The following is a 15,348-nucleotide window of genomic DNA, read 5'->3' on the forward strand; positions in this document are numbered from 1 at the left end:
GAAAAAACAAAGAAGAAAAATGTATGGGAAGATATAGGTTCCCTTAGGGTATTCAATAGTTTCTTTCTTTTAAGTTTCCATAAATATCATTATGATTTGAAAATGACAATCAGATTATGACTGGGTAGACATAGAGATAAATTATTCAATTACCTATATATGTCAGAGTGGGTTTTCTTTGGGGCCCAAAATATTAAAATGATGAAGAACTTGAATTAAGCAGATGATTTTTTAATATAGATCACAAATGTGACAATTAACGAGGGAGCATTCCAGTTGATAAACATTATTAACAATCCTGGAAAATGAAAGTAATATGGAAACAATAGGTCCCAAACTATCAATGCAGGAATCACTAAATTATCCACAAGCAAAGAAAATCAAGTGCCACACTCTCGGAAATGTTAGTTCATGATTTCCATGCCATTATTCCTTAAGGGCATAGTAAAATGCCACTCAGATTTCTCCACAGTAGAAATGGCAACAATTTGAGTATAAGAACTAGATATTAACCCTTACTTGATGATACAGTAGATTGCTCTGTCCTATCAGCATTGTGCAGAATATGCTTTTCAGTGGTTGAATAATGATGGGGTTCTTCATCTAATACAAGGAGGGTGAACTGATCATTAGCACACTTCCTGAACCACTGTCTGCACTTTTCTATCTCCTTTCTCTAATCTTAGAAAGGGAGAGGGAGTAAACAGGAATTTGACTTTTCCATGCTTTAAAAGTTATCTTAAAATAAATAATTTGCTTTGTGTGGGTACAGCATGTTTGCGGTAGAGAGGGAGTAAACAGGAATTTGACTTGTCCATGCTTTAAAAGTTATCTTAAAATAAATAATTTGCTTTGTGTGGGTAAAGCATGTTTGCGGTAGAGAAGTATTGGGTAGAAAAGCCCATCTTTGGCCTTTCAAGGAGAAAAGCTAACTTGAGAGAGGTGTAACATGCAGATAGGATCGCAGTTTGGAGTCAGGTTTCAGTAGTTCAAGAGCCTAGTACAGTGCTCTGCATGTTGTAAGCACTCAATACAAAACATTGATCAATTGATTTATAGACTGTAAGCTCACCATGGGTAGGGAATGTATCTTTTTATTGTTGTATAGTACTCTCCCAAGTGCTTAGTTCAGTGTTGTGCACACATTAAGTGCTCAATAAATAAAACTGACTGACTAATGTCGCCTTCAGGTCCATCCTAGAACCCTGGAGGTCAGTATATACCCTCTGTGACAACTGGATCATGGGACATTAACTCCAAACAATCCAATAAAATACAGAACCTAAAACAAGACCGATGTCAGCAAGTGTTCTCATTCTGTGCTCCTGGGGAATTACCATGAATTATATTTGCAGGTGCTTTCTTGAGGGCTAATTTAGTGATTCTACTTTCACTCCAGAATAAGGTTTGATATCAGACCATGTCTTTACTTGTGGAGTAGAAAAGAAGGAAGACAGTTTCTTAATCCATCTCTGCAAATATAAGATTTATCAGCCTACAAAATTTCTACCAGGCTTTCCCAGGCATAAACCTGTAATTCTGATTAAATATCTGATGATCAGGAAAATCAGTGGCCTGAACAAGGCCAATACTAGACCCACACATTTTTAATTAAACCTCTAACTTGCCTTCAGCTTGATTTCTTTTGTAATGAATAATGTCTTTCAGAAAACTTATAGATCTATGCAAATAAGCTGGCCAGCAAACATAGGAAAACAGTAGTTTGAAAAATAATATTTCAGGTGCCTTAGCAATTTAAAAGATATGATATAGCCAAGCCACCAATAAAGAAGAGATAAAACTCATAGTTTACAGATATAGTCAGAAAATCCTGCAAAGTTCACCACCACAACCACCACCAGGAAGGTTCAGTCAGGAGAACTGCATATCTACCAGGCCTTCACCAAAGAAAACTAATGATCACAGAACCTTGAGCAGTGCAAATGAAGGCTTTTGGGTGACAGACACAGACCACAAGATCAGCAGAGACAAAAAAATTCCCTATACAATCACCACAGAGTCAAGAACCTACATCTCATCCTTATCACCTCAACATCATTACATCATAGGTACTTGAAAAATATGAAAAGCTATTCATAATAATGTGCTGGACTGCTTTTACCTCAGATGAGTGCAAACCAAGTAGCTAATGACCTAATTACCTGTATTATCAGCATAAGGGTCTGCAGGAACAATAAATTCAGTAACTCCAGATGACTGAGTGTTTGAAGGAAAAGTTGTAATGGGAGTCTCACTTTCATTAGTGCTTGGGGAATGATAAATAATTCTTTCCGAGGGATCTTGGGTTGAATCTTCAGGAAGCTTTTCACCTCTTCTACCTTTGACATCTGTTATGAGGATTGGTTGATCATTTTTAATTCTAGTCTTTGCATATCCAACACCCAAGCCCATCTTACCTTCATTTCTTACTATTAACACAACTTGTTTCTATACCTTGCAAATAATAGGAGCAGAAAGGTGAAGGACAATCAAAAAGAGTACATCATCCATTTTCCAAATCAACAATATCTTCCCGTTGATAATATTTTGGAAGACCAAAAAATGGTAGTAATAGATTTAGGCTCAGCAGTGCTGTCACAGGAATTATCTAAATCAATCTCTGTCCCATAAAACCAAAGAAAGTACACATTTATCATTTGCATTTTCCCCTGATTATCCCAGATCAGAAGTTGTTTTTAGATAGATGCTAGATATTCTGAGAATGAACTAAAGTGAACTAACCATTGCCTCCTCAAAGTCAGCACATATTCCATGTATTTATCAATTTAGAAATATTACATCAATACCATAAAAACCATTACATTATGCTATTTATTATATTAGCCAGAAAGCAGAGATTGTGAGTCAGAATTGTAATCACTTATGCAGATCAGAATTACAGACACAAAACATCAAAAATGACTGTCAAATTGGTGATAAGAATGAAGATACTGGTGCAAGATGCAGACTACTGCTTCTGATAGTCTTACCACTCTATCCCAAATATAAAGTGATTCAATATTATTTAAAAATTAATTGACCTTAAATTTATAAAAATTATTGTGAAAGCAAAAGCCACCAAGCCACTCACAAAGGGCTAAGATACCATCACCAAAATCACTGCACACCCAAAAGTCAAGAAATGCCAGCTTCCACAGAATACCAGCTCCCATAGCATGAATGACAGTTGATTCCATTCACTTCCTTCACCACAGACACAGAGGGTCACCCTTAATTTTGACTAGTCAGTAGCAGAGGCAGAATGAATGTTTAGGAAAACCACTGGAAGTTGTGATTCTTACGCTGAGTTGTTGGAGGGTGCATCTTGGTGGTTTCCTCGACTTCTTCCAAACCTGAGTTTGGACTGGAGGTACTGTGCCTGGGATCCTGCTCTGTGAGGATGAGGGTTGACTCAGTTGTTAACATTTCCTTGTTACCTCATTCCCTACCTTTCACCCATCCATTCATTCCACCTTTTGGGTTTAGAAAATGTTCTGGTCTTGAATATAGGAAAGGAGGCAAGTGGAAGTGCCCATTGGCAATGTTCACCCAAATCACCACCTCCTACTTCTCCTTTAATGCAGTGAGCTCCTGAAGAACTTCATGTTAAAGAAAACATCAGTTGTGGTATTCTCCCTTTATCTAACATCTTGCACATGCATTTCTTCCCATATCACATTGTTCCAGATCCATTAAAACAGGTATTGTAGGAAGACCATTTCTTAATTCTGCTGCTAATTTCTAAAAAAAAATTTGCAGTGAAAACCTGTGCTCTGGCAGAACTGAGTTTTCCTTTTCTTAAAATGAAATTCATTGATTTCAAGCCAGGTAGGGAAAAAAGAGCAAAATAAGACTCCAGAACTAACTGAAACCAGAGGGCAACACCACATACCCCTAATTAAAGTGTGTATGAGATTACTGATTAGCTGCTGCTCATGAATTATAGCTAGGGGCCAAGATAGAGGTGTCTTTCTCTTTGCTGTAAATTTTAACTAGCTGAGCAGAGCATTGATCCCCCTACAGTCACCACAGCATCAAAGAAAGAAACATTTTTAACCTTTCAAAAACAATTTCTTGTCTATGCTTTTTTTTATGGCATTTGTTAAACACTTATTATGTGTCAGGCAATCTACTAAGCGCTTGGATAGATGCAAGCTAATCAGGTTGGACACAGTCCCTGTCCCATGTAGGGCTCACAATCTTAATCCCCAATTTACAGATGAGGTAACTGAGGCACAGATAAATTAATTGACTTGTCCAAGGCAGACAATTGGTGGAGCCAGAATTAGAATCCAGGTCCTTCTGACTCCCAAGTCTGTGCTATCTTCACTAGGCAGCACTGCTTCTCATTCAGGTAGAGTAACAATTCATTTTAGGTGAGGCATAAAGGATACTGATTTTGCTTATTTTGTACCTTCTGGGGAGAAGTAAACAGATGAAGAGAATCTGAGGCCTAATGTCATTTTACTATTTACCTCTAAGACATTCTCGGGCCATGCTTTATTCTAAATTTTTCTCTCCATCCTTAAGATATTGACCAGATCCTTGGGAGAGGCAATTTCTCTACAGTATCTCGCACCACATTGAAATAATTTGAAAAATGTTATTTGCACAGAGATTTTTACCTGGATCTGTGCCAATATATAGCAAGGGGAGGCAGCATGGCTGAGTGGAAAGAGCATAATAATAATAATAATAATAATTTTGGTATTTGTTATGCGCTTACTATGTGCCAAGCACTGTTCTAAGCGCTGGGTAGATACAAAGTAATCAGGTTGTCCCACGTGCGGCTTACAGTCTTAATTCCCATTTTCAGATGAGGTAACTGAGGCCCAGTGAAGTGAAGTGACTTGCCCAAAGTCATACAGCTCACAATTCTTTCCACTGAGCCACGCTGCTTCACGCTGCTTAGCATGGGGCTAAGGTTTCAGGAAAACCAATTTCTAGTTCTAGTTCTGTCTCTGACTTACTGGGTGACTTTGGGCAAGTTACTTGTTCCCATTTTACAAATAAGGAAACTGGAGCAGTGAAAAGGTAAAATATTTGTTCTCTGCATTCCTTATATTTGAGATTTGTCTGGGTCAGGGACTGTTCAGTCTGATTATCTTGTGTCTGCCCCAGGGCTTAGCAAATAGTAAGTGGTTAATGCTATTATTATTATTGAAGAGATAACAACCTGAACACTATTGTCATGGGGTGTTTTTGCAAAGTTAAAGTTGCTTCTTGGGTTTCCTACTTAGGAACAATAGCTCAGGGAAAAATTCCAGAAAGCAACTTGTAAATTCTCTTACAAAAAAAAAGGAAGAGTCATAAGGACTTTTGTAGGCATATGTATCAACATACGAATGACAGCTAAAATAACAAAAAAAATATAAATTATAATGAGAAAATGAATAGAAACTCTCAACATTATCAAAGGCTTACTACTACTCCTTACTAACTTATTTGCTGGAACTTGTATTCCAGCTTAGTGTTCAGATTTTTAATATACCATATGTTGACATTCAAACTGGTTGACTTCTTATGACCTCATTACCTGATGGGAAATATCCAGGAAAAATCATGGGATCTTCGGAAGACTTCTCCTCATTCATAGGGGTGGTTGAAACAGGGGACCCATCTTCCAGGGGACCTTGGGTTGTGTGATCTGGAAGATTTCCATCCCTGGTGTGATCCACGGCTGCTATGGTGATGGTGGAATCAATTGTGAATCCTTTATTTGCAGCTCACAACATTCACCACATGGTCTCCTTAGTTCCTGCTATGCATTCACCTCATCTTTACTTGTTAATAGTCTGGCTAAGTGCTAGAGGAAGGTGAGAGCAAAGGATAGGTGTGACTAGTACAGAGCACTTGCCACCAATTGGTGGAAGAATTTCCTTGCCTGCTCCTCTACATGCCATGAAGCCTTCTTCCTTGTCAGTCCCATGTTCAAAGAAATGTGGGGTGAGTTCTCACCCCAGATCATCCTGATCTAGCTGCACCACTGTTACAAGGAAGGAAGGATATAGAAAGATCCCAGGGAAGAGAAAAGCAGATATAACACAATGGGTTGCCATGAACAATGCTTTGCCTCTGTTGGGGAAGTGAGACTAGAACCCACACCAGTACCATGATAACCACTTTAGACTCATTAGAGGAAAAGAAATTGGCTACAAAAACTTGCTCACATAGCTCAGAGGTCTATGAGTAAAGAGATATGGATTAAACAACTCCCACTTTTCTTTTTCATTTTATTTCAGGGCCTGTCCTGACATGAACTGGGGCCTTTCCTCCTTAAATTGAAGAGAATACTTTCATAGCTATGCAGCAAACCCTCAGTTATGAGTATCAGTTTGTAATAAAAATTGACATAGCTTTGATTTCTTCATTTGGTGTTTTTCTGTAAAGATCCTGATTCCCAAGGGCAAACAATCTGAGAATCATTCCACCACTAAACATGTGTCAAAGTACCAGTTTCTTAAAACCAGGGACCACATCTTTTATTTATAGTGTGTATTCCCAGAGGCCCAAATTTCAGGGTTCTGCATTCAGCAGGCACTCAATAAATGTTGTCAATCAGTATGATGATGATGAGCAGCCATGAAGAATACCCTATTCCAAACTCTACTCATACCAATAAGAACTTAAAGAAAGAGGGATGGAGACATGCAAAGGTATAGAAAAGAGAGTTACCTCCCCTGACTTCTCCATATATTTATGCTGAGTATTAAGCCAAATTATCTTTGTATTTTACTGTACAATCAGGGCACAAAACTATTTTTGGATAATTGAGATCAAAGTATATTTTTTGGTCTCAATTATCTGGATCATGTCTTATAATCAAACTGGAAAAAAGTCATTATTTCATCAATTTTCTAGATAGATTATTGACTTTAGTGTTTAGACCATCAAACTGTAATCACATGAAGATTAATGTGAGGTGATTAATAGAGAAAGTTAAGTATTTTAAAATAATTAACCAAAGAGCATTCTGCACATTTAAGGCAATGTGGGTTGAGAAGGCATTGATCAGTAGGCATTGATCAGTCCCTCAGAATCAGACCCAGATGATTTCCCCATGTTATAACCCAAATTTAGAAAATGAGAATGTAGTTGTAAAATAATCACTGTAGAAAAGGACATGCTTAGACCACAAATCACCTAAAAGAGTCCCAAGAAATGATCACCAGATGCATCCTATCAATAAGCCCAGCTAATACCCTCCACAGAGGGTATTTGATCCTGAATCCCTCCACCAAGATCAAAGTCACAGCCTAAGCAGAGGAACAGCTGAAGTAGGAGTCATTTTCCTTACAAGTAGACTTTTGAGGATACTCTGTCCTGACAAGATCTTCTCCCAAACTTGGGTTGGGATCTGTTGTTGGGTGTTGGGATGCACTTCTATCATCGCTCATGTCTGTTACAAGGAGGGGTTAATAGATTGTTAGGATTATTTTCTAAGCACTCACCTCCCAATCCCATATAAACATATAGACCCTTGGAAAGCCAGGGTTTATCTTCACTACTTAAACCAGCAACTGAGAGCAACTTTCAGTGGGTGCTGGATGGCAATTTATTGCTGGAACTTAAGGAAGAAAGAAAAAGAGAGAGACACACACATAGAGAGAAGAGACAGAGACAGAAAAGACAAAGCAAAGAGTACATGTCAAAAGACCAAAACAATACCCTTCTACCTTTCCCTTGGGAAAAAAACCCCAAAACTCTCACTGAAAATCTGCTAAATCAGTGTTACAAATAGATTTCCAAAATGTATCATTCCCACAATTTGCTGACCCTCAAAATATTCACAAAACATCCCTCCTGTAAAACACAAAATATCAATCTCCTGGCATACATCATTACGAACCCTTGGCATGTGGATAAGTGTCTTTTTGCAAGGCTGCAGGGAGTGGTTGTAGGAACAAGAATAGAGTGGGACTTAACCACTCTCGATGGACCAAAATATAACTAAGATTTGCATCTATAGGTCAAGGTCTTTAACCTTCCACTGGGATAATTAGATTAAGAAAGTCTACCTTCCGTCTCGCTTTGCTTTTCACTTTTAGAAATGCTTTCATAGAAAAAAAAGTTAGGTCCTTTTTCAAGCTCACTTCCTGTAATACTAAATGATGAAGAGAGCATTTAGTTGAAATCCAGTGACAAAATAACATTTTGAAAGCAGAATTATTTGAGAGGAGAAGCCAACGCTAACAACAGAGAGTTTGAGAACAGTTAGTGGTAGAAGTCCACTAGCATTGCTTCACTGTCCAGCATAGTTACTAGTTCTCTAACTTGACTCCACTAGAGGATTCAGCAGTGACTCTCTAGCAGAATGAACCACAGAACCGAAGGAAGAGAAAAACTGAAAATGATACCACCAGCAACACTCAGAATCAAACCATTTCCTGAACTGTTAAACAAAAGTGATAGTTTGGGACTGCAGTTTGTCACACCAAGTCTATGCTATGCTAAACAGGTTCTTTCCTCACCAACACTCGGTCTCCGATTTTCAAAGACAATAGTAAAAATATTTAAACATCAGAAGTGCCAGAATTATTGAACTAGCTTATACTGTTCATGTGAAATTTAATTTACACTTGGACTATAGTTGATAGTTGTATACAAATTAAATTTTAAATTATTTTTCTTCCTAGGGATTCATTTCAAGTTTGCTTTTACCAAATTCAGATAGTGTTCCTGTACATTTATAAAGGCACCCACACACCAATGTGCCTACACAAACAGATAGGGTTCTTTGCTCATATGTGTTCATATGCTTTGAGGCTACTGGGCCAGGACACAATTACAGAAATGCGATAACTAAATGATGACCAAGCAATCTTTAAATAACATTATTTAGGTTGATTAGAGCTCATTATAGTTTTGCTTTACACATCTGCTTACTTGACAGTTATGATCCAGAGAGTTTGTTGATTTGTTGACACACTGAGATTGGATGCTTGCATCCCCAATTTACACTGTGTGGCCTAATTACCTGTTTGCTGTTCTTTGGAATCAGGTGCTCCAGGAAAAAGTACTTCGGTAACTTCAGATGACACATTATTCATGGGGGTAGAAGTTGGAATGGGAGACTTGTCCTCAAAGAATGAGAAAGGGTGAAAAACACCTTTCAAGGGATCTTGGGTAGAGTTGTCTTGCAGGTTTCCATCTGTCATGGTGAGGTGGAATCAATTATAAATACAATGCTTGAGGAATGAGGGCTTTCCTTTATGGCATGTCCTGCTCTCTTACTGTGGGTACAGATAGTTTAAGGGATAGTGATGGAAAAATGTAATTGAAAAAACTGGGGCCACATTCTATATAAAAGCAGCTTGGGAAGAACCAAATAGAGTAAAAGTAAGAAAAACAAGCAGTTCCATCTCTAGCAGAGCTACAAAACCAGAAAATGCATCCTTCTAAAGCCAGAAATGATTTTTAAAGTAAGATGAATGCAGTTTTTGAGGTTACATCAATTTATTTTTGAGGAGCCTAAGCAAAATCATGTCCTGGGTGAGAGATGTTGAGTTCTATCATTCCTTTCTACAGATACCAAAGAAAAACAAGCACAAAAGAGATAAGTCAACTGAATAAGAATACCACCAGAAATACCACGTATAAAGAAAGTAGGCATTACTAAAGAAAGTTCCCTTCTAGTTTTATACCAGTGACTCTGGCTAATAAAAGAGGCCACAGACTGTCTGAACAAATAATCAAGATCCACTGGAAGAATTCTCTAAATGTGCACTATTGAGGGTATATTTGTGTAATAATAATAATAATAATGTTGGTATTTGTTAAGCGCTTACTATGTGCAGAGCACTGTTCTAAGCGCTGGGGTAGACACAGGGGAATCAGGTTGTCCCACGTGGGGCTCACAGTCTTAATCCCCATTTTACAGATGAGGGAACTGAGGCACAGAGAAGTTAAGTGACTTGCCCACAGTCACACAGCTGACAAGTGGCAGAGCTGGGATTCGAACTCATGAGCCCTGACTCCAAAGCCCGTGCTCTTTCCACTGAGCCACGCTGCTTCCCATGTGTACCTATTTGTTGACATACGCAAACACACATACATGCATCACACCATCTCCCATTTTAGAACTTTGAAAATAGAAACAAATGGTTCTGAAAATAGAAAATTGATAAAAATTCTGAAAAAAAGGCTTCACCTCTGCCCTAATTTCTAAATAATACCATAAATATTTGATAGCACTGATCTGGTTAATAACTTCAAACTGTTAACAATAGGAATTTAGAAGTAGGAAGAAAAAAAAACTTCTTAGATGGTTAGTAGGATTTTGCTAAACAGCCCTTTCTTCATCAAAGGAAACACTGCAATCTTTTAATTGGTGAGAATTACACAAAGAAATGGTGCAATTAAGAGTCCCTACCCAGAGAAATCCTTCCATGAAAACTGAAAATGTAAAACAAATTTTTATAATGAAGTTATCAACTCATACAAGGAGAGGACATCCTGTAAATTGCAGAATTAGGGTTTATATTTTGACTTACCAAATTAAGAACTTCTCATTAAAAATAGTTAATGGGAAAATTCCATTATGCAAAATGGTCTAATCATATGTAAGTAAATAGGTGAGGAAATAGGATCCAGTAGAAGCTGCAACTTAACTATGTAGAAGACTCACTCTTGTTTTTTCTTTTAATTGGATAAATATCTAACTCAACAACTTAACAGAATTCCTTCTTATTAATATTATAGGGTTCGATTTTGCCCTCCCTATGTCTAATACCAATTCTATTGATCAATCAGTAAATGCTATTTATTGAACACTTTTTATGTGCCTAGCACTGTATTAAGTAATTGGGAGAGTACAATGCAACCTAATTAGCAGACACTTTCCCTGCCATAATGAGCTTGTAGTCTAGGGTAGGAGATATATCATGGCATCAATGTTTCAAGAACAAATGGATGAGGTTGGCCTTTGCTGAATATTTGCACTGCCTTATATTTTATAATACTGACTGATGTCACAGTCTCAGGCTAAACAACTTTATTACTATTACTATTATTATTATAAATAATGATATTATATTTGTTAAGTACTTACTATAAGTCAAACAGTGTTCTAAGGGCTGGGATAGATATAAGTTAATCAGGTGAGACACAGTCCCTGTTCCATATGGGGCTCACAATCTAAGTAGGAAGGAGAATAGGCATTGAACCCCATTTTACAAATGAGGAAGGTGAGGCACAGAAAAGTTAAATGACCTGTCCAAAGTCACCCAGCAAGCAACTGGCAGACCCTACGTTAGAATCCAGGTTCTGTGATTCTCAGGCCCATGCTCTTTCGCCCAGGTAATGATGCTACAAAAGCTGCTTGATCCCAAAACCATTATTCTTGTTGCTTGCTTGGGTTGAGATCTCTTTTCATCATTGCTCCTCAAGAAAGACAGAGGATGGGTAATCCTGCAATGAATCTTCTTAGAGGGGAGTAATAGGATGTGTCCCTATTATCTTTTCTCTCAGCTCAAGAGAAGTAAATGGAAGAGGTCTCTCCAAAATAAGGGTCAAAATAGGCCATAGAGTCACATTATATATACCCCTAGAGGAAATGGCATAGGTATCACCCTGAGGATCCCTGCTTTTATCCAGAACAGTTTCCTTCTTATCACAGAAGCTTTCCTCAGAAAAGAAACATCCCACACAGACATTCAACAAAAAATAGAGAAGCACAGAATCTATTATTCCTCAGCAAGAATTGAAGATTTGAGAGAAATTCTGGTAATTGAAAGTTTCTTCATCCCTTATGTTGATACAAATAGGCTACCTGCATGTCCCAAGAGGCCTAGTCAAATTGACTTAGAGAAACTAGTATTAGAAATAATTGATCCAATATCTTTACCCATCCTCCTTGCTGTTTTATTATGTTCCATCGGGGACCACCAGTCTATCCAGGACTCCTCTTGACTCTGGGTTACCATTTCTTGACTTGTATCAGTTTCATGGGCTGAAGCTGTTATGATGGCAGTTGAATTATTATTGTTATTATTATTATTAATTACTGTTATTGTTATATTTGTTAAGTGTTTACTTTGTGTCTAGCACTGTTCAAAGCATTGGAGTAGATTCCAGTTAATCAGGTAGGACACAATCACTCTCCCCCATTGGGCTCATGGTCAAGTAGGAAGGAAAATCCCCACTGAATCTCATTTTGCAGATGAGGAAAATGAGGCACAGAGAAATTAGCAGAAATGGGATTAGAACCCATGTCTTCTGACTCCCAGGGCTGTGCTCTTTCCACTAGGCCACATTACTTCTTCTTTACATGGTTACATGGGAGCCTGCCATGGATCATTTTTAAACCTCTTCTGTTTCTACCCTATTCAGTAGACCGTATGAGCCATTATAGGTGATGGAGGATAAGAGGAAAACAATACTGATGTTGTTTTTTCTGATGTTTTGCAGCTTCCTGCTAATCCATGCTCTTCTTTGTATTCAGTTTAAGAGATGTTCTCAGAAAGCTTTGAAGTTTTATAGTCTAAAGCAAAAGAAGTGAAACTAGCACCAGAATAAGATAGGAAGGAGCAGGTATTCAACCAAAGCATGCCATCCCCCATTAATTCTCTAAATTTGCTATTTTATTCAATTCATTTAATAGTATTTATTGAGCGCTTACTATGTGCAGAGCACTGTACTAAGCGCTTGGAATGAACAAGTCGGCAACAGATAGAGACAGTCCCTGCCGTTTGACGGGCTTACAGTCTAATCGATGGGCTTACAGTCTAATCGACGGGCTTACAGTCTAATTTTAGAACTTTAGCCCCGGGCTTTTATTCACCTAGTAGCATAGAAAGGATGGGTCATACTGTGGACATTTTATTCACATCAAGGGAATGAGTAGGGTGTGTCACTTTCAAAAAAACAAGGCTGATGGAGTAAATTATATCAGGTCAGGAATTGATAAACTGAACATAAGGTTCTAGCACATTCAGTGGTGGATTTAAACCACAGAGAAATATTGGAGAAATAGACAAGATCTTCTTCAACACATTAACTTTAGTAAATAATTGATCCTAGACCCACAAACTCTGTCCCCCAAAAGATCAGTGTTTGGAAGTCAAAATGCATGTAAGGAAAAGAAGAATAAAATATGATTCTTTTGTGGCAATGCATTTTTGACATTAGTTTAAATGCAAAATGATGGAAAGAGAAGATCAGAATTGTAAAACTCAAGAAATCAGAACCCACAGTCCCTCTTTTCTACAGGAAAAAACAGCTGTCTCAAGGGCAACATGTTGTCTCACGAGACAATAAGAAAAATTCCAAGATGACAAGGAGGGACCTCTTAGCCAAACATCAGCTCCCATACAAGAGCAACCATGACAAGCCAGTATGAGCCAAGGAGGAGAAAAAGAAAAGCCCAAAGACCATCAAAATAACCAAAAGGATCATGGAAAGGAGTTTCTGCCAGTTTGAAGCAATCAAGTATCATGAATGGAAAGTTTTGTGACCTTGACCACATTCCAATTGAGAAATTTTACCCAGTTTTCACATGAACACAAACCGTTTCACCAAAAAAAAACTCAACAAAACAACGCCCACTGGTAAAACTTGAAATATAAAACCCTTCTTTCTGAATGGTATAGACTTTACTTGACCTGACAAAATAGACCTTCCTAACCTCTTACAAAAGGATGTCATTATGTTGCTCCTGTCCCAAGACCACTGCCAAGCGGAAATACTGCTGCGAAAGAGAATATCAATTTGGCTTATATTGAAGTTTCCCCTTCCTGTACAACTTTGAGTGCCCACTTATATACAAAATTCTCCCTATATTTTTGTTAAAATCATAGTACTGTAATAAAATATGTGAAATGATTGCTCTTGCCATCGTTATTTTTCCCATGAACAACAGACTCAAGCCATTCGTTGGCATCTTCATGTCTGCCTTCATGTATTGTGAGAGTTTTGCAAGAAAGTGTAATCTTTAAATTCACTGACTCGGAATTCAGTTAAAGAAAACAAAAAAATTAAAATGAGAGAAAATCATGTCAGCCCTTGCTTATTTATTCCCTTTGGCAGAAGAAAACCAAGATGGCCTTTTTATATTTTCTCCTCTTGAAAATGTCATCTTATATAATGTTTTCTACCCATCAAAGAGACCCAGAGGGGACTTTTGGAATGATGTATGTAGCCCCATGATTCTAGAAAAATAAACTCTGACTACTTCACTACAAGCTGCCATATCCACCCTTATAAAGAAGAATTTCCTTGCTAAACCTCAAGTGAAAGGAACAGAAAGGAAAATTTAGCTAGAATCCAAAAGAACCAGGATCATGATGACTCATTGTTACTTATGAAATCAGTTAAGATATTCAATTTTCCAAGGTACCCAGTAGCCAACCAAAGATTATCTTTCATTGCAGGACAGGCAGTGTTGGTAACGGACATTGTTCTCAATGGCATATGAGCTCTCTATATTTGTCTCATGCCCTTGCTGAATCCTTGCAAACTTCTTGAATATGCGTAAAGACTCATGGGAAAACCACTGAAAGCATAAAAAGAAGTCCATCAATGGTTTAAAAGAAAACTAGGAATGAATAGAAGTTCCAGCAGCACCCTTATGGTTCCTTGGCATTTTGTGGAACCTCTTTTGGCATTGATCTTAGTCCAGTGTTCTCAAAGTACTACCCAGAACTCAAAAACAGAAGCTTCTTCTAATATGTTGGAGGAGATATCAATAACCAGTTACCGGTCTTTGTTGCTGTGGTATGCTGTCCTTCTTCAGATGTTGGATAAGGTCCCAACCAAGATCCATCTCCAGGAGTATCCATTTGCTTCTGAGTGGTTGATTCTTGACTTACCACACTAACGAGATCCTTGGCTGCTTAGAATGTGGGTTGAATCAATTGTGAAAGATTTATCAGATGACCCTACACCAATAGCAATTATGGATAGTTCTTTACTGCAAATAAATTATTCCTAGTTGGCCCAGAAGGATAAGGATGAAAACATGAAAGGTTTTCTGTCTACTAACAAGTAATTTATGGATTTCTAAGTTCATTATACATTTAATCACTTTTTTCAGGTATTGAGATTCAGATTTCCTGGAAAATAATGATGGATTTTGACAAATGAAGCAGCAGAAGTGACCTGAGATGATGATGAAATTGACATTCCACAATTTATGAGATTATCATCATTACTGAGTTATCAAAAAGTTGGTTATTTTAGCCTGATTATTTCATACCGTGTGTATTTGTGTACATATAGTGCCAACATCATCTCACCTTCTAAAATGGAGGATAAAAATATGAATGATGAGATAAAGAATTTTCCAATTGATTCTAAGACCACTAACAAATGGTCTCTTTTCAAGACCATCATAGAGCTTTAAAAAGTCTG

General features: G+C 37.6%; 1 protein-coding gene across 10 annotated transcripts in view; it reads right to left on the minus strand.

Annotated features, from left to right (window-relative positions):
- The window catches only part of CD44 (CD44 molecule (Indian blood group)), a 91,231-nt gene that overhangs the window by 15,702 nt on the left and 60,181 nt on the right, over positions 1 to 15,348 (minus strand). For 3 of the 10 annotated variants that reach the window (XM_039911434.1, XM_039911439.1, XM_039911441.1), the window contains 5 exons: positions 8,978 to 9,151; positions 7,298 to 7,399; positions 5,537 to 5,683; positions 3,303 to 3,392; positions 2,256 to 2,348 (listed from right to left, as the gene is read on the minus strand). In XM_039911434.1, coding sequence (XP_039767368.1) covers positions 2,256 to 2,348; positions 3,303 to 3,392; positions 5,537 to 5,683; positions 7,298 to 7,399; positions 8,978 to 9,151 — 606 coding nt within the window. The remainder of the gene's footprint in view (positions 1 to 2,255; positions 2,349 to 3,302; positions 3,393 to 5,536; positions 5,684 to 7,297; positions 7,400 to 8,977; positions 9,152 to 15,348) is intronic. The other 7 variants (XM_039911435.1, XM_039911438.1, XM_039911437.1 and 4 more) reach the window with 7 other exon arrangements.

Source organism: Ornithorhynchus anatinus, chromosome 3 (assembly GCF_004115215.2).
Source record: "Ornithorhynchus anatinus isolate Pmale09 chromosome 3, mOrnAna1.pri.v4, whole genome shotgun sequence".
NCBI lineage: Eukaryota > Metazoa > Chordata > Mammalia > Monotremata > Ornithorhynchidae > Ornithorhynchus > Ornithorhynchus anatinus.